The 20,283-nt window shown below is 40.5% G+C and overlaps 1 protein-coding gene across 2 annotated transcripts in view; it reads left to right on the forward strand.

Annotated features, from left to right (window-relative positions):
- The first annotated feature begins 1,080 nt into the window (after positions 1-1,080).
- Positions 1,081-20,283, forward strand: part of LOC132155216 (cAMP-specific 3',5'-cyclic phosphodiesterase 4B-like) — a 58,233-nt gene continuing 39,030 nt past the window's right edge. For both annotated transcript variants that reach the window (XM_059564079.1, XM_059564080.1), the window contains exons 1-2: positions 1,081-1,178; positions 19,513-19,730. In XM_059564079.1, coding sequence (XP_059420062.1) covers positions 1,137-1,178; positions 19,513-19,730 — 260 coding nt within the window. In that variant the 5' untranslated portion in view covers positions 1,081-1,136. The remainder of the gene's footprint in view (positions 1,179-19,512; positions 19,731-20,283) is intronic.

A 20,283-nucleotide genomic window follows, 5' to 3' on the forward strand; every position in this document is an offset into this window, starting at 1 on the left:
CCAATTTATAATCATTATTTCTTTCAAGTTTAAATGCAGGTTTTTGCTCAAACTTAAAAGTTGTAGAAACCAGATTATTAATTGTGTTTTTTAACTACACTTTATGGTCAGAACCTGACAAAAACTTCATGTTTTTGAATTCTTTGAATTTAAAATGTTCTAATGAGCGATATTGTTTAAAATCATCAACAGGTTTGTTTGGCCTGACTTTAATGACTGCTATCTTAAGAACAGTTTGCAGTGCAGGTCGCAATATGAATAATATTAAATTTTTTTGTCTCTTAGAAATCATTATTTGACAATAGCGAGTTTAGAGTTTACCGTAGTAGTATCTTGAGTGTTGATGCAGATGTCAATTTATGTTCATTATAAAAAAACAGTAATATCTATAGAAATTTTAATAACTACATTTTATATTGTGAAATATAATTATTATGACTGTTGAATTGAGTTTTATTAAAACTAACCACTGGTCTTCCATAGTAGCATATATTTAGATCATGATAATAACCCCAGTTAAAACCACACCTCATTTTGCACCTCAATACTATGCTATTCTAGGTATTTGTATGAAAAACAGTAGTCCAAATATATTTAGTATGATGCACAAACACTATAGCTTAATCACACCAAATAGCCTGTAATTATATTCCAGTACTCCTTTAATACATTTAATGCATGTCTATAATATAATAAAATTCAATTAAAACATCCCACATTTCAGCAACAACACCATGGTGCAGTCAATGTAAATACAGTAAATCCACGGTAAATGATGGCGATTTAGTCTGAATCGTTGAGCACAGTAGTGTTTCTCCTGTTTGTCATCACTGTTTTGTCTGCCTTTAAACAAGTTTCAGTCACTGAGTCATTTGTATTCTTCGCCGAATTCAAGCACATTGTTTATAATTTGATGTTTCTTTGGTTTATCGCTTTATTCGAACGTTACTGAACACAAAAAATTAACAATCAAAACTGAAAAAAATTTAGACTTTTAATTTGGCCCAGTGGAGGGTTTGATGAAAAAATATGCTAATGTGTTTTTTTATTTTTTACATTTTTTTTTCTGGCTACAGTTCACAGCAGAGTCCCAAGAGACAGAAGAACCTTCTGAGCTTGAGCTGTCAGCAGAGATCATGAGGAAGAGCCGGAGCGTTTTAGCAGTGACACCTAGTGATGTGAGATATTACATGAATACTAATAATGCTATGGTGTGATTTTTTTTATTCTGCCCCCAATACACACAGGTCAATGCTATTTAGATGATTAAAAAAATATTTTATTTTTTTCTCCTAGTTTGCCCTTTGTAGGTTTTACATATGAAACAACCAGGTTTTCTCTGCAATAACATCCTGTGTTCCTATGATTTCTAGAGAAAGAACTAAAATAATCAACAAGCTCTAGGCAAGCATGTCTACAAGAACATAAACAACAAAATTAACCACACATATGCACACACAAAATATTAACAGCTATTTATGAGGAACATGGGAAAAGATGGCAGGCACCATAAAATCTTACCAGAGGAAAGAAGGACAGAGTCAAAAAAAAAAGGGCAGTCATTCGTTTGTCTTCTTGATGTTTTTAATTACCTGAACTAAAGTTGGTTTTAACCAAATTAGGCTTTGAATTCTAATTTAAATAATATTAATAAAACTCTTCTCTTCAAAGGTGAACTGTAACACCCCCACCCCCACCCTTAATATTTATTCTTGTTTTAGGATTAGGGTAAATCAGCATAGAAACTAAGAAATGCCATTTACCCATTTTACTTCCAAAAAGTGAGGTGAACTTGATTTTGTCCATTGGAAAGTGGAAAGTATGTGCTATATTGCAAATCTCAACTGCTTGATATGTATATTGTAAAAAATAGTAAACTATATTATCACCCAGTGCTTCTCAATGAATTAGAATGTCGTGAAAACATTAATTTATTTCACTAATTCAACTCAAATTGTGAAACTTGGGTATTAAATAAATTCAATGGACATAGACTCAAGTAGTTTAAGTCTTTGTTTCTTTTAATTGTGATGATTTGGCTCACAATTAACAAAACCCACCAATTCACTATCTCAACGAATTAGAATATGGTAACATGCCAATCAGCTAATCAACTCAAAACACCTGCAAAGGTTTCCTGAGCCTTCAAAATGGTCTCTCAGTTTGGTTCACTTGGCTACAAAATCATGGGGAAGACTGCTGATCTGACAGTTGTCCAGAAGACAATCACTGACACACTTCACAAGGAGGGTAAGTCACAAACATTCATTGCTAAAGAAGCTGGCTGTTCACAGAGTGCTGTATCCAAGCATGTTAACAGATTGTTGAGTGGAAGGAAAAATTGTGGAGGAAAAAAAAGATGCACAACCAACCGAGAGAACTGCAGCCTTATGAGGATTATCAAGCGAAATCGATTCAAGAATTTAAGTGAACTTCACAAGGAATGAACTGAGGCGAGGGTCAAGGCATCAAGAGTGACCACACACAGACGTGTCAAGGAATTTGGATACAGTTGTCATATTTCTCTTGTTAAGCCACTCCTGAGGCGTCTTACCTGGGCTACGGAGAAGAAGAACTGGACTGTTGCCCAGTGGTCCAAAGTCCTCTTTTCAGATGAGAGCAAGTTTTGTATTTTATTTGGAAACCAAGGTCCTAGAGTCTGGAGGAGGGGTGGAGAAGCTCATAGCCCAAGTTGCTTGAAGTCCACTGTTAAATTTCCACAGTCTGTGATGATTTGGTGTGCAATGTCATCTGCTAGTGTTGGTCCATTGTTTTTGTTGTTTTTTGAAAACCAAAGTCACTGCACCCGTTAACCAAGAATTATTGGAGCACTCCATGCTTCCTTCTACTGACCAGCTTTTTGAAGATGCTGATTTTATTTTCCAGCAGAATTTGGCACCTGTCCACACTGCCAAAAGCACCAAAACCTGTTAGCCAGCACCCCCCATTATGGGACTCAAAGCTGAAAGTGCTCTACCTAACTTATAATTGTAACAGTTTCCTACTTCAGTGTGTTACAAACATAATTTTGGTGTCTTTGGAAAGTTTAGTTTAGCAGCGTTCCCCTTTACCGAAAAGGGTTTCCTATGAGCGCACTCAGTGCTTTAAGTGGGCCAGTACGCACCGGTACTCAGTACCGCCACTTCCAAATATAGCTCTTGAGTGTACCGCCACCTCTCCGTGCGGCCAGAACGTGCTTTTAGCGAACCGGTAAGCTCATTTGCACATCTGTTTTAATAGAGGTTTTAATCCTTTGCCGGCGCTGCCCCTTTTCAGAGCGCCCTTCACAATGCATGCTCCTGGGAAGTCGTGGCCTAATGGTTAGAGAGTCGGACTCGCAATCGAAGGGTTGTGAGTTCGAGTCTCGGGCCGGCAGGAATTGTGGGTGGGGGGAGTGCATGTACAGTGCTCTCTCCACCTTCAATACCACGAATTAGGCATCGAACCCCCAACTGCTCCCCGGGTGCTGCAGCATAAATGGCTGCCCACTGCTCCGGGTGTGTGTTCACAGTGTGTGTGTGTGTTTACTGCTCTGTGTGTGTGCACCATACTTGGCTGAATGTCACTTCATTTTCACTAATTCGTCCCACCGAGAGCAGAGACTACATTACCCATACACCCTTGAGTTTTACAAGTGAAAAGCGCATTCGTCAGTGTCAACAACTCAACGTGTCCGGAGAGGGTGTGTGAAACGTGCACACAACTCTTTATATGCTCTTCTTGCTTCAGACTCTGAGTACTAAAAGAACACGGCCAGAATCAGATGACTCGCTGGCTGACACCCCACCAAGCCAGTATGATATCGCTGCAGGACAGATGCAAGCTAATGAAGTAATGCAGTAGCTCTTTCTAAGGGTATTTTTTTTGAAGTCCTTTTGCACATTTTATTCATGTTCAGTAGCTCTTTCTAGCTCAAGCAAATCCACAAACTAATAAAAGGATTTATTATTTTTCATAAGGTCGCCTGTTGACTGCTGTATATAAAACCCCTTCATTATAGGTGTTGTTACCTCAGGGGATGAGGGGATATCACGTTCCAAGAAGAAACCAAGGAACACAGAGACCAGGAGGGGGGTGGAGTGGCGGAGGACCAGGGGGAGGGCCAGGGGGCCAGGTAAAATGGGGAAACAGAGACAAGAAGTGCAGAAAACAAAAACAAGGAGCCCAGGAGGGAGGTGGACCGGCGGAGGATCAGGGGGAGGGACGGAGGGCCGGAGGGCCAGGTCCATAGAGGGAAACAGAAAGAAAAACAAAAACAAAGAGCCCAGGAGGGAGGTGGACCGGCGGAGGTTCAGGGGGAGGGACGGAGGGCCGGGTAATAAAGGGTAACAGAGACAGGAAGTGCCAAAAAAAAAACAATACAACAACAAAACACAAGTCCATGAGAGAACAGAAAGTTCAGTGGCCCAGGGCCGAACCGAAAGGGCAGGAATGCAGGGTGGAGCTAGGTGGAATTGGAGCCATGAAAGTCAGAAACCCACCAGGGCGGCGCAGAAGACCACCACATCCGTGCGGACGAGACAGAAGCCCACCAGGGTGGCGCAGAAGACCACCACATCCGTGCGGTCGAGACAGAAGCCCACCAGGGCGGCGCAGAAGACCACCACAACCATGCGGTTGAGACAGAAGCCCACCAGGGCGGCGCAGAAGACCACCACAGCCGTGGGGTCGAGACAGGAGCCCACCAGGGCGGCGCTGAGGACCACCACAATGGGATCGATGACACAGGAGAGCAAGTCTGGATAGGCAAGTCTGAAACAGAGAACATGAACAAGTTAAGGGTGGCCTCAGTGGCCATGACAGGATCAGTTGAGCGCTCAGAGAGTTCGGCTGAGATGTGACGAGGCTCTGGAAGTTCCGCAGAGACGAGGAGAGGCTCTGGTAGTTCAGCAGAGACGTGGAGAGGCTTTCGGTAGTTCAGCAGAGACGTGGAGAGGCTCTGGTAGTTCAGCAGAGACGTGGAGAGGCTCTGGTAGTTCAGAAGAGACGTGGAGAGACTCTGGTAGTTCAGCAGAGACGTGGAGAGGCTCTGGTAGTTCAGCAGAGACATGGAGAGACTCTGGTAGTTCAGCAGAGTTTAGACTGGATTCAGGAAGATCAATGGTGACTTAACTTTGCTCATGAAGATCATTGGTGACCTGACTCTGCTCATGAAGATCAATGGTGACTTGCATTTGCTCATGAAGATCAATGGTGACCTGCCTTTGCCCATGAAGATAGTCGGTGATCTTGGTCAGCATACAAAAATAATCCAAAAATGTTTCAGCGGCCATCTTGGGCAGTGGCGCTGGGCTGGCGGCCTTCTTGCATCGTGGCGCTGGGCTGGCGACCACTTTGTGCTGTGGCGTTGGGGTGGCGTCCATCTTGCCTCGTGGCGCTGGGCTGGCGGCAATCTTGTGCAGTGTCGCTGGGCCTGCGGCCATCATGGGTAGTGGTGCTGGGCTGGTGGCCATCCTGGGCAGCGGCGCTGGGCCGGCGGCCATTCTGCGCTGTGGCTCTGGGCTGGCAGCCATCTTGTGCTGTGGCGCTGGGCTGGCAGCTATCTTGTGCTGTGGCGCTGGGCTGGCGTCCATCTTGCCTCGTGGCGATGGGCCGGCGGCCATCTTGTGCAGTGGCGCTGGACTTGCGGCCATCCTTGGCAGTGGCGCTGGCTTGGCAGACGTGCACTTCCTCTCCCTTCTCCGTCCGCCATGGTGAGACGGCGGCTCCGATCCATCCCACACGAGCCCCGGGTTGAAGGGGGGCCATGGTGGAGAGTGATGCTGAACCTCCTCTCGACCACTCACTCCTCTGCGACCTCCCCTAGTCCCACAAAACACGACCAGGCGGGTTCCCTCAAACTGACTCTTTCTCTCCCGCACGGTGGCTGGGGAAGAAACATCAAAAGACATACCGCTGGATCTTGAGTCCTTCCATACCGCTGGACAGAGTCCTTCTGTCACGTTCGGGAACACAGGAGACGAGAGATCCAAGTGCAGTGTGAGATTTATTGGGTAATCCAAAATCAGAGTCAAAACAAGTCGGAGTCGTAACCAAACATCAGTCCAAAACAGAAACAAGCAAATAAACAAACAGGATTAGGAACAGGAACTAGAAAACAAGGAATGCGAGGAAACCAGGTTACGGAAAGTAAGGACTCCATGCAGACAAACAGAAAAGGACTGGTTAATATAGGGAGGATAATGACTAACAAGTGAAGACACCTGAGTGCAATTAACAGGAGTGCAATTACTGTGATGAAGGGACAAGGATTAGTGGGAATGTAGTGCCTACGGTGAGGTGCCTATGGGGAAGTGAGACCACTAGTGGAGACTCAGGGAAACAGAGACCAGACAGCGTGACAGGGGAGTCATCAAGAAAAAAAAAAAAATATATATATATATATATATATATATATATATGCTACAATAGAGTACCGGCACCTCTTTTTGGCCACTTAAAGCACTGAGCACGCTACTCTAACATGAGAGTTGAGTTCTCAGTTTTTTCCCAGAGCACCAAAGCATTATTATCATAGATCGAGTTGATGACTCTATGAGCTGCTCTATCAGAGTGCCACGAGAGTGCCAGAATTTAAAATCCATGTTATGGTAAGTTTGCACGTGAAGTATTTGCACACTTTCTGAAATCCACACTTTGGTTAGTTTGCACGCTAGTACTCTGCATTCTTTCTAAAAATCCTATATGGTGAGGGCTTAGTGCGGTTGCTTCGTGCCCTTTCTTGAGTTGGTAAAAGCCCCGTTCATCTTGGGCGCCGCTTCACCTATGTATCCTTGGATACCTATCTAAACAGGGTGTTGCTATTAGGATCTGTTGAAACAGTTCCTTCAGCAAGCTTATGCAAGAGCAAGTGGTAGCCCCTGTGTGACAGGAAGACTAAGTATAAAATACTAGGCCCTTTGCCGTATCCCTTTAAAGAAATCTTTCTTGATTCAAAACCTTGAGCTCTACCCCGGGTCGAGGCCCTAAACAGGTAAGTTGGGTATGTAGCCTAGGCCTTTTGCCGTAAGGGATGATGTCACGGACAGCCATCTAACATCCCAGGGGCAACTCCCATGGAAATGGTAGAGTTGGTACGTAGTGTTCACCATGATTCTGGCCTGCACTCCCCTCAGCATGGTGGTGTGGGTATACTGTTCCCCATAGCGACCCCTAGAGGACGCAGTTCAAAGTTGCCTTGAAAGGGAATGTCTCAGGTTATGAATGTAACCATGGTTCCCTGAGTAGGGAATGAGACACTGCATCCTCTAGCTTCCTGCCATGCTTTGGACGCAATATTAAGACGAAGAAGTGAATGACATGTTCTCCCGGTGCCTATTTATAGTCGCACCGGTAGTGATGTCAGGGGCTGTCGCCGGCCAACTTGTTGGTGTTTTTTCAGTGTATGCTTCAGACACGGATCACGACGAGGCATTTCCCATAGTGACCCCTAGAGGATGCAGTGTTTCGTTCCCTACTCAGGGAACCATGGTTACATTCGTAACCTGAGATGTTTTCATTTTAATGCTGAATTTATTGTGCAGAGATAAATGTATATTGATTTCTCAGAAGAGTGAAAACATTGTCACTTAGTGATGCTTTCAAGACATTGCTCTGTTTGTTTAAACAGCCCGGAACTTCTGCCTCAACCAATGCCATGATTTTGACACGGAACGACCGTTTGTCTGAGTAATGGCTGGTGGTACTTTAGTTGGGCAGAAGCGGCAGTGAAAGTGTTTGGGTAAACATGCATCATTTCTCCTTCTGGTGGATTAGTCTCACAGAAATTACAGACATGACCTTTAAAGAAAGGTATATACTAAGTATTTTCTTTATTTATGCTGTGCTTTTATGATATGACAGTCGGTTTTTGTCTTTGAAAAGTAAAAAAGAGCCTTGATATTGTTTGACTGAGTTGGCGAAACCTTTGGGAGATTTCATAAAAAAAGTTCTGGATTACGTTCATGTACTTGGAAGAACAATACCTTCACTTTTTCAATAGTCTATTTGCAAGTACACATGCACAATGAAGTGAAATAATGAAGCTGATATTGATTGTCTGTAAAAAAAAAGAAAAAGAAAAAAAAAATACTCTCCAATAAACTTTTATTTCCATCTACAAAAATTTAACATTGTAGATTTTCACATGTATGTGCACAAGTTGCTGAACTAGGATGGTTGCTAGGATGTTGCTGTGTAATTGCTAATGGTTGTGAATGTTTTTTTTGTTTTGTTTTACCACATTGTTATGCAGTTGTTAAAATGGTTGCTTATTGGTTCAAGTCAATTAAGTGTCCTAAGACATACACAGAACAATGCTGTGTTGCTAAAATGTTAAAGAAAGTTGTCTGCATCAGACAAGTCAAACAAATGTAGCCCGAACAAGTGTAAAGAATGTTAATTGGTTGACTGTAAATGACCTTACCATATAGCTACATTGACAATTATTATTATTATTTTTTTGATGGTTGTTTCAAAGCAGCTTTACAGTAATAAACAGGAAAATAAAAGTATTAGTGTTGCAGAATTCGTAAATTATAAAGCAAATTCAATTTGTACAATACAAGCTGTATTTCTCCAATGTTATTACTAAATCCTTTTTGATTTAAATGCATCACTGATAATAATATCTAGAGCTATTTATGAAATGTTTGTTTCAAATAAACAATTGTTTGTCAGTTTCTTACTTGACAGATATCGAAACCTTTGTAGCCTGGTATTAGTGCTGTGAATGTGAGGCAGAAAGGTGTGTGCTGTGACTCTCATTGACCGCAAATGACCGCTGGAAGGCAGGGGAACATAGAGGACATGCTGTCCATCTGTTTCTCTCAGCTACAGGAGAGAATCTATTTGTCTGATACTTGTAATTTCTTAGGGCCTTATCGATTTGTACGTTAGCTTTTTCCCCCCAAACTGCAGGGCTTAAAGTTACACCACTAATCCACTCTTAATAGACAGGCACATTTTTTCAACTTTAAAGGGTTAGTTCACCCAAAAATGAAAATGATATCATAAATTACCCCCCCCCCCCCCCCTCGTGTCATTCCAAACCTGTAAGACCTTCATTCATCTTCAAAACACAAATTAAGATATTTTTGAAGAAATCCAAGAGCTTTCTGACCTTGCATAGACAGCAACAGAACTACCATTGTTTAAGGCCCAGAAATGTAGTTAGGACATCATTAAAATAGTCCATTTGACATCATTGGTACAACCGTAATTTTTTCTTGTAATGAAGCTACAAGAATACTTTTTGTGCTCAAAGAAAACAAAAATAATGACTTTATTCAACAATTCCGCTCTTCCGCATCAGTCTCTGCTACCATTCACGAGCGTACCACGACACATGCATGTGATCCTGTTAACATAGAACACGCGTGTGCTGCGGCTTGTTTTCAAGCAGAGGAATGCATTGAGTTGTTGAATAAAGACGTTATTTTTGTTTTGTTTGCACACAAAAAGTATTCTTGTAGCTTCATAAAATTATGGTTAAACCACGGAACAAAGGTCTTATGGGTTTGGAATGACATGAGGGTAAGTAATTAATGAAAGAATTTTCATTTTTGGATGAACTATTTCTTTAAATACTTGAAGTGGATTTTGTGATGTCCAAAAAGGAAGTAAAGCATTGTTTTTCCAGATATATCCAAACCCCCCAAGGCCCCATCCTTCTATCCCTGAGCTCTGGCCGTACGTGTTTATTGACAAGCCTTGTAGCTTAACCCTCAGTCATACTCACCATTAAGGAGTCATTAGGTTGCCATGGTAATCGATCCTCCTAGCGATCGGCCGGTCTCTGGACATAAGTCCATGTATCTTTATTTCTCTTTTATATATTAGTTTATTTATTTGTTTACTGGATCAATGCCTTTGGGTAGCCTTAACCTATACCTTGTTTCCCTCAATTCGGCCATTGAAAATGTCAAATCTTCTCTCTCTGCCTCATGTTTTTCTCATTCAGTCAAGAGCATAGCAGCCTTCGGGGCTTTAATGCGGTCTGAGCTGAGGAGATGTCACTTGTAGTGCAATGGCTATAACATCTGTAAAGCGTGACATGAATATTAGATGATAATTCATACACTTCTCATGGGATTCCCCTTTACTTTCAATTAATTTCTCCTCCATTTATTAACTGGGCTATATGAAGCCATTTTTCATTACCTTCGTAGTTGCTCAATAAAACAGTATATCACAGTATAACAGATTGTTCAAGATAGACCCCCAAAAATGTTATGTTATGTTATGTTATGCTATGTCATGTTATGCTTTGGCATTGCAGTAATATACTTTATTTATTTATTTATAAACAAATGAATATATATATATATATATATATATATATATATATATATATATATATATATATATATATATATATATATATATATATATATATATAATTTTCATCAAAGAATACATTTCTGCAAAAATATGAAGCAAGAAAAATCTGTTTTCATCATGATAATAATAAGCACTATTATTAATATTTTTACCACCGTTAATGATTGATAATAAATGAGAAGCAAATCAGCATATTAGAATGATTTCTGAAGGATCATGTGACACTGAAGACTGGCATGATAATATAGAAAATTCAGCTTTTCAAAACAGGAGTAAATTACATTTTACTATATATTCAGATAGAAAACAGTTATTTTAAATTGTAAGAATATTTTACAATATTACTGTTTTTACCATTTTTACCAAATTCTAATATGTAAAATAATTTGTATAAAAAAACTCTAGTACACTAAATATAACCATTATGTACAAATATACATAATAAAATAATACATTTTTTGCTACTGACTGTTAAATTTAAAATACTAAAAACTAAAACATAAGCAGTGTTGGGGAAAGTTAATTTTAAAAGTAATGCCTTACAATATTGCGTTACTCCCTAAAAAAGTAACTAAATACGTTACTTAGTTACTTTTTATGGAAAGTAATGTGTTACATTACTTTTGCATTACTTTCACGTTACTTTTTAAATATGAGCAGGGCTTGTTTTTAATATAAGAAGTTCTATTTATAGCAAATGTAAAAGCCCTTTCACACCAAAAAGTGTAATGAATAAACCTCAGGCTGAAGGAAAAGTAAATTCACTTCTGTACAGTAGAACACAGGAGAAGAAGGTTCAACACTCTTCAGCAATAAAAAAAAAACAATGAAGCACAATTGTTAGTTTATCTAAAGTCATTTTTTAATTATTAGTATGGTTGAACTGGATCATTAAAGGTCAGCAGAAAAGACACTGTTAATAAAATGGGAATAGATACATTTGTGTTATTTAATATATTTAGTTATTGCAGGTTTGCGTCATATTCTGAGTTTGCATTTCACAGTTTTGATTAATTTTGATGAATACTAAATCTGTTTTGTTTTTTGTTTTTTTGTGAGTGGGATGAATTAATGCACATTCACATTTAGTCTAGAACTACAGTAACATGTTCACACAGCGCACACAACGCCTCCATACTTCCGATTTCTCCCAATATGGGAACAGGAGGCTTGTCAGTCAAAAAATGGGAATACAAAGTAACTGGCGTTACTTTTTTGAAAAAGTAACTCAGATATTTTCTTGTAAATTAAAAAGTAATGCGTTACTTTTCTAGTTACTTGAAAAAAGTAATCTGATTACGTAACTCGCGTTACTTGTAATGCATTACCCCCAACACTGAACATAAGTAAACAAAAACAAAAAAAAACAGACACATTACCCTTAATGGTGTCCTATAATAGAATTTTCTTCATGCAAAATCAAATTTATTTATTTGTTTCCTCTGGTTTCAGGATGATATATGACCCAGACTTGTTCTAGACAGGTTTCATGAGATTCATCCAATTACTGCTGTGTCAGTACATTTCCCAGAATTATAGCTATATAGTCCTAAACTCATGTTCTTACTCAACCAGTCAAACAGAAGCAGTAGCTGTTTTCTCTCTCTCAATATCTAGATTCCCACCCGCTAGCTAATGTACAGGCCGTGCTCGAGGAATTCCTGGTAACACTCCTCTCTTCTGGTCAATTCTAATTGAGCTATAAACATATTTTGTGGTGATATATTCAGTCTTCAGCTATAGGCTGTTACAAAGGATGTTCTCCAGCGGCTACACTGACAGTGATGTGTAATCATTGAGGGAGCCAGCCATTAAACACTCTGTATCTATAAAGAACTGTCAGTAGATAAAGTCAACATGCTGGAGCAGTAGAAACTGAACAGTGTTCGATATAAGTCATGTAGCATAAATGATGCCAAAGCTTCTTCACTGACATCAACCTGAACAAACCAAGATAAGAATACAATTTATGGACCAAGCTGACTGATAAAGTCCAGTACAGGTTCCCACAGTTGTGTTTCATAAAACTTGTGTGTTTGTATTGTAATATATTTTTGTTTTAAAAGCAAATTTCTAGTTTTATGCTCCCCAAGGGTGCATTTATTTTATTGAAAATACAATAAAAGCAGTAATATTGTGAAACATTATTAAAATTTAAAATATATATTTTCTATTTTAATATATTTTAACATGTAATTTATGTCTGTATTCAAAGCTGTATTTTCAGATTCATAACACCCATGTTCAGTGTCATATGATCTTTCAGAAATCATTCTAATATGATGATTTGCTGCTGGTTTATATTTTTGTGGAAACTGTGATATGCTGCCATTCAAAGGTTTAGGGTATGTAAGATTATTATTACTTTTATTTGACAAGGATACATTAAATTGATCAAAAGTCACAGTAAAGGCATTTATAAGGTTACACAAATTTCCATTTTAGATAAATGCTGTTGTTTTCAACTTTCTATTAATCATTTAATAGAAAGTTAATTGCAGCAAATAAACATATTAGAATAATTTTGAAGGATCATATGACTCTTAAGACTGGAGTAATGATGCTGAAAATTCAGCTTTGATCACATTTAAAAAAAATTGCAAAATAGAAAAGTGATTTTAAATTGCAATAATGATTCACAATGTTTTTACTGTATTTTTCAAATAAATGCAGCCTCAGACAGCAGAGGAGACTTATTCATTTGTCCGTTTTATTTTGTGTGAAACAGGATATTCAGCAACAGGAAATAATGTATGATGGGACTTTTATCTATCAAGAATGTATTGGATTGTATATAACACATGGTTTTAGAGGAAAGGCTTATAATCAAGAGTAGTTGAGCATGCTACAGACACGTTTGTGGATGGTTCATGCCCACACTGGAAGCGTGACCATGGCAACGCTGCGATTGCGTCTCTCCTTTCTTAAAGGGAAAGGAGCAGACCCCTCTGTCACTAACTGTCCCGGTTTCTCTGCTATGAGCAGAAGACTGCCGGCTAGTGCTCTGGGAGATTTGAGGGTGACAGTGTGAGCTTCTCCGCTCCGCCATGCCCTTCTGCTGCGCTTGTCCTGTGTAGCTGCTGGTTGATTTAGTTGGGCTGTCTTATGGCAGTCCCAGCATGTCATTTGGTCTGCTGCCGGGGGATCAGATGTCGAAGATATAAGTTCCCAAAGCTTACAGTACTGCGGGCCAAGCTGCCTCTGCCCTGCATGCCATGGCAATACTGCAAATTCACCAAGCCAAGCACTTAAAATGCATGAGGGTAATACCGACCCGAGGTTGATGACCTGTGCACAGTGACTTACTTCGCCCTCCAGGCGTTGGAAGTCACACTCTGGTGGTCCAGGAGTGCCATCTCTGGCTCATCCTGGTTGAGATGAGAGACATTGACAAAGTGCTTGGGTGCCCTCCTGCATCCCGGCTCCACCCTGCGCTGGGACTATGCTGAGCCCCACGCAGGAGAGTGGTGCCCCTCGCATCCGGCTGCTAAATCCTCCTAGAAGACGACAAAGCAGCCCTGACATGGGCAACCCGGATATGTGGGAGACTGCTCTTCAGGAGGTGGCGGGGACAGCACCGCTTCTTCCCCCGGAGGAGGGCCGGGCAGAGAATCTTCTTTTTCCTTTTCTTTTTGATCCTCAAAGTCTTTTTTCTCAAAAAAAGAGCAGTTTCCTTTTCCTCCAGTTTGCAAGGCTTATGGGTCAACAGTGAGCGACGCACTGCTTCCTCACTCTCATTGATGCACCACTGCAGGTACGTCGGTTGTCCCTTTGGTGCCACTCCTACCGAGCTTGGGCACATGGCTTGCGCTGCCCAACCCATCCTGTTGGCTCATTCAGACAGCTTGACTCGGCTACAAGATTCAGTTCACCAGCCGACCTCCCAAGTTCAATGGCCTTCTTGAGACTTCGGTGGCAGTTCGGAATGCCTCTGTCTTACGTGAGGACATTGCTGTTCTGTTGGCAAAGGATGCATTCAAGCCAGTCCCTCCAGCCAAGATGAGGAAGGGATTTTACAGCCCTTACTTCATCATGCCCAAAAAAAACAGGGGCCTTCGCCCTATCTTGGATCTGTGAGTCTTGAATCAGGCTCTTCACAAGTTCCCGTTCAAGAAGTTGATGCAGAATAATATTATCAAATGTGTTCAAACCCATGATTGGTTTGCAGCAATCGACCAGAAAAATGCTTACTTTCATGTCTAGATCTTCCTTGTCACAGACCGTTCCTACAGTTTACATTTGAGGGTCGGGCATGGCAGTACAAGGTCCTCCCCTTCGGGCTCTCCCTGTCCCCCCATGTCTTCATGGAGCTCGCTGAGGCACCCTTGCCCCAGTATGGGCAGTGGGCGTCAGGATCCTCAACTATCTCGATGACTGGCTCATTATGGCCCAGTCGCAAGAGAAGGTGTGCGATCACAGGGACTTCTAGCTTCGGCACCTTAGTCAGTTTGGGCTTCAGGTCAAACGAGAGAAGAGCAAGCTCTCCCCTATGCAGAGAATCTCATATCTTGGTATGGAGTTAGACTCGGTGAGTATGATGGCGCATCTCACCTACGCACCTTTCGGCAAATCAGATCACTCTTCCATTCTGTTGCTGCCTGCTTATAGGCAGAAACTGAAACGGGAAGCACCCAATTCAATGCTGGTCGAACCCAAAAATCTACCATTGTGCCCATACCAAAGAAAAACAAAATCACATGCTTAAATGACTGGAAGCCCGTTGCTCTCACACCCATCTTCAGTAAGTGTTTTGAGAGACTTGTCAGAGATTACAGTACATCTGCTCTGTGCTGCCTGCCTCATTGGACCCGCTACAATTTGAGTATCGCAGCAACCGTTCTACAGACGAGAAGCATGCTATTGCTTCAGTGGTGTCAAAAGTATTGACATTCATTACTTAAATAGAAGTATAGATACTAGGGTTTAAAAAGACTTTTGTAGAAGTTGAAGTATCAACTCAAGCTTTTTACTCAAGTAAAAGTGTAAAAGTACTGGTTTAAAAAACTACTTAAAGTATAAAAGTAAAAGTAATGTAAGGGAAAAAAATGCCATTTAGAACAAAAGCTTAGGCCGCGCCACAGGGGCCTATTGTGCACTACCCCACCTCCTCAAAAAAACATTATTCTAAAAGCCATAGGCCATAATGACTATAATGGTATATTAAAATGTTCATGTTGAAAAATTTGGGATGCACTAGGCTACCTGTTTCAGCCGCATATATGCCCATTGAAAATGAACGTACTTTAGTACAATGCAAATACATTAAAGAACTAGAAATATGATGACTAGTTGCCTAGGGTGACCATATGAGCCATTTTCCCAGGACGCGTCCTTGCCAGAATTTCTATATTGCCTAAAACATCCAAAGTGGTTTGACCAATAACATGCAGGTATGTTACATAATCAACCAATCGTGGCGTGTGATAAGGTGAGATCTACAGAGAACATCAGAGTAATGCAAATACATGTACATGTTAGGTGTTTGTTCGTTCATTCAACTTGAAGCGTCGCTGCGCACCAATCATTGTATGACACTTATGAATGCCATACAATGATCGATATGCAAAGCACAAACAGCCAAAATCTGGATATTTTAGGCAATATAAAAATCCTGGTAAGGACGTGTCCTGGGAAAAATGGCTCATATGGTCACCCTATAGTTGCCTATAAGTATTGTTATGGTGCAAAAAGTCAAACTTCAGAGGCATGTCATCAATAACCTTTAATGGAATGTAAATGTACATCCAAGTTTAGCTGCAGGAATCTGCGAGGGCAATGGACAAGAACATTGGTGGAGGCTAAAAAACAATTAGCCTTGTATGGTTGTCTATATACAAGAAAGATTATAGTGCTGTCAAAATAAATGATTAATCCAAGTGATTAATCAAAAACTAAAAATGAAAAAATAACTCATAATCCTGATACCTTCTTGATTGATAGCTTCCTGTATTTGCTATGTCCAGTATGTGTGTGTGTGGGGGGGGGGGGTAACGAGTTACAAAGTTGGTATAGCCTACTTATCACAACATTGTCAATCGCGTCGTCAATCGCAAACGATAATTTATTAAAACGTCTCGCTACCGAACTACCTACAGTAGCTTAATTTGTGGAGGACGAAGAGAAAGCACCCATTTGGTAAATGAGCCAGTGAGAAATAATCCAGTGCCATTTCGATACTTTTAAAACGGTACCGGCGCCTAAACGGTGCCTGAACCGATACTTTAAAAAAAAGACCCACAAAAAAACTATGGATAACATTAAAGAACATTACAAATATTTAAAATAAATACATAGCTTTCACTTTGGATGCTCTTATTTCCCAAATTATGCTTAATCTAAGGCTAATAAATGTATTTCATAATCTGGGTCATTACTTAATACAAAAACCACACATAATGTTTCGACTGTATCTCTGTCACTCACTCTGATATTTAGTTAAAATGAGTGCTGTCTGTCACTGTCTTTAATCCATTCTGTGAATGACTGTATGCTCATTCTTTATAAAGTAGCAACAGTCGTTTGTAAAGTAGAGTACTGTGCAAAAGTCTAAGGCACATTAGTATTTTCACCCCAAAAAAGGGTTTTAAGCCAGTTATTTATATATATGCTGTAGTGTGTCAGTAGGAAATATCAGTTTGCCATTAATTTTATTAATAATCTAGTGCGATTTTGAATGCACAAGCAGTCTGACAACGGCGAAATGAATGTGTGGAAATTTAAACAGATATTTTATACTGAAACAGCAAAGTATATAAATAACTGGCCAAACACCATTCTTTAGTGAAAATACTAACGTGCCCAAGACTTTTGCACAGTAGCTGGTGTATGTATAAAGTACGTACGATTAAATTAAGTATATTTAAATAAGTGTAAGTGTTCGTTCATATGTGTTAAGGGCTAGATTTTTGCTGGAGGAAACAGCTGTTTAGTGATGAGCGGTGAACGCAGCGAAAACTTTACAGAAGATGAGAAACCGACTGCTCCCTCGTGACCTTTTGTAAACTGTATTTATGACAAAGAACTGCACAGATACGGATATTCTAACAATCTTTCGATAAACACATACCTTGTGTCCTCTGTGTTTGTTTCCGCTCGCGCTGCTCCGCCGCGGTCTGCGGATTGAAGAGCGCGCTGAAAGACGGAGAGGAGACCGGTCTGACGCCGGTTTCATATGAAACTTAAGGGGACTGACTCTGAGGCGATCACAAATTTGTATACAGTTTATGGAGCTAAATGCTACAGCCCCGCTAAAAAAGCCTAGCGATGCCCGTGCTTCTTGTGTACATTTCGGAGAACCAGGACAAACATTTCAATCGATCGCTCAGGCATTTAAAAGGCACCGAAATCTGCTTCCTCTTATTCAGTTTTTTTTTTTTTTTTTTTGAATGATGACAAGCCGGAATGAAAACAAGCCGAAATGAAATAGCAGTAACGAAGCTATTTTTAAAATGTAAGGAGTAGAAAGTACAGATACTTGCGTGAAAATGTAAGGAGTAGAAGTAAAAAGTCAGCTAAAAAATAATTACTCAAGTAAAGTATAGATACCCCAAATTTCTACTTAAGTAATGTAACGAAGTATTTGTACTTCGTTACTTGACACCTCTGTATTGCTTTCACCCTACACACTGCTCTCTCCCACCTGGAAAATAAGAACACCTATGTGAGAATGCTGTTTGTGGACTACAGCTCAGCATTTAACACCATAGTGCCTGCCACACTTGTTGCGAAGCTACAGACTCTGGGACTAAACAGATCTCTGTGCAGCTGGATCCTGGACTTCCTGACAGGCAGAAGTCAGGTGGTCAAAATGGGCAACAATAGTTCATCCCCGCTGACCCTCAACACTGTTGCTCCTCAGGGCTGTGTCCTCAGCCCACTCCTGTACTCCCTGTACACACATGACTGTACAGCCACACACAGCTCCAACGTCATCGTCAAATTTGCTGATGACACAACGGTTATAGGCCTGATCACCAATAACGATGAGACGGCCTACAGAGAGGAGGTGAGCACCCTGACAAAATGGTGTAAGGAGAACCACCTCTCACTCAACATCGAAAAGACCAAGGAGCTGGTGGTGGATTTCAGGAGACAGAGCAGAGAACACACACCCATCACCATCGACAGGACACCTGTGGAGTGGATAAGCAGCTTCAAGTTCCTTGGCGTTAACATCAGCGAGGATCTCACCTGGTCTACACACACTGATGCAGTTCTGAAGAAGGCACACCAGCGTCTCTTCTTCCTGAGTCGGCTGAGAAAGTTTGGAATGAGCCCCAGCATCAACATTCTACACCTGCACTGTGGAGAGCATCCTGACGGGCTGCATCACTGCTTGGTTCGGAAACAGCACTACTGCTAACCGTAAAGCTCTGAAAAGGGTCGTGCGAACTGCCAGCCACATTGTTGGAGGTAGGCTTCCCTCCCTCCAGGATATCTGCACCAGACGGTGTATAAGGAAAGCCCGGAGGATCATCAGTGACTCCAGCCACCCATCCCACGGACTGCTCTCTCTGCTGCCGACTGAGGGATTGCTTTTTCCCTCAGGCTATCAGACTAATGAACAGTCAGAACTAATACACCCTACAGCATACTCCCACAATATGGTATGCCACACACTGCACTTTAACGTTTACAGCTCAACACTGGACTATACATACACACTGCATTCAATACAATAACCTACCCGTTACCACCGTATATCATCCGATACACATCCATGACATTTCTGTATCCAGTTCACGTACACTCTGTTGCATCTTAGCATATTTTTATGCGTGTATTTGTTTACAGAATGCAGAACGTTTACATTCTGTGTATAGTGTACATCGTATAGTACATATAGTACATTGTACAGTGTAGTGTATAGTGTACTTTCCGTGTATAGTGTTTAATCTGTAGTGCTAACTGTATGTATATACATATTGCGTATAATGGGTAGTGTTATCTGTAAGTTTGTCTAATAGTACACTGTATGTACTGACCATATGTATGTGTATATTGCACACTTTCACTTCTTGAAGTCTGTTGGTTATATGTTAACTGTTTCTGCAATTTCTGGAGCAAGCTCTCAAGAATTTACCTCACCAAGTCACACGTGCTGTGGTGATGTGACAATAAAAGTGACTTGACTTGACTTGATGATGTATAATATACAGCTGCAAAATTTCTGCTCTATTTTTATGATGTTAGGACAGCAAGGACCTCTCAGGATGGCCGTCTTCAGGAACTACGCTGGGTGTGGATCTCTGGCGAGGCCCCAGACGCCACTCAGGAACCCTTGTGTTGCCACCGTTGTCATGGAGACAGACAGAGAGGGCCCGCAGTCCTCAAGATCACGTTTCCAGACCCACGTCATTGGGCTTCATTACTCCACCACGTATAGATATCACACCAGTACTGCCTGATAGGTGAGCTCAGTTATGACTGCTAAAATACAACACCAGAATATTGTGTCAGCACATAAATGTTCAAAGATGATTCAAGGTCAGACTTTTAACTGCTCTGTATTTTGTTTTACTAATGAAATAAAAAATATACATAACTTACTGAGTGATAGATACAGTTTAGTTTTTATTTTATTATTATTATTATTTTCTTTATCCTATAAATGGTTATATATAGTTAACCATTTATATATATAACTATATATAACCATTTATAGGATAAATAGTTGGTAGAATAGTTGGTATATTTATATGGTATAAATAGTTCTTTTTTATTGAATTTTGTTTTGAATTTTGAATTACATCACACTAACTGACTAAAAGGTTCATAGTAACACTGAAAATGTATGTTTGTTTTGAGCAAAGGAATGTCTGTTCATAATCAATTTTCAGTCAGTTGATTAAATTTTAATGAAAATAAAATCTCTTTTATTTTCAAGTCTTAAAATGTATTCATTCTCCCTTTCACAAATTAAGGACTGCAAAAATGTATATATTCCTCAGTATTCTAGTTATC

The sequence above is a fragment of the Carassius carassius genome, chromosome 12 (genome assembly GCF_963082965.1).
Source record: "Carassius carassius chromosome 12, fCarCar2.1, whole genome shotgun sequence".
NCBI lineage: Eukaryota > Metazoa > Chordata > Actinopteri > Cypriniformes > Cyprinidae > Carassius > Carassius carassius.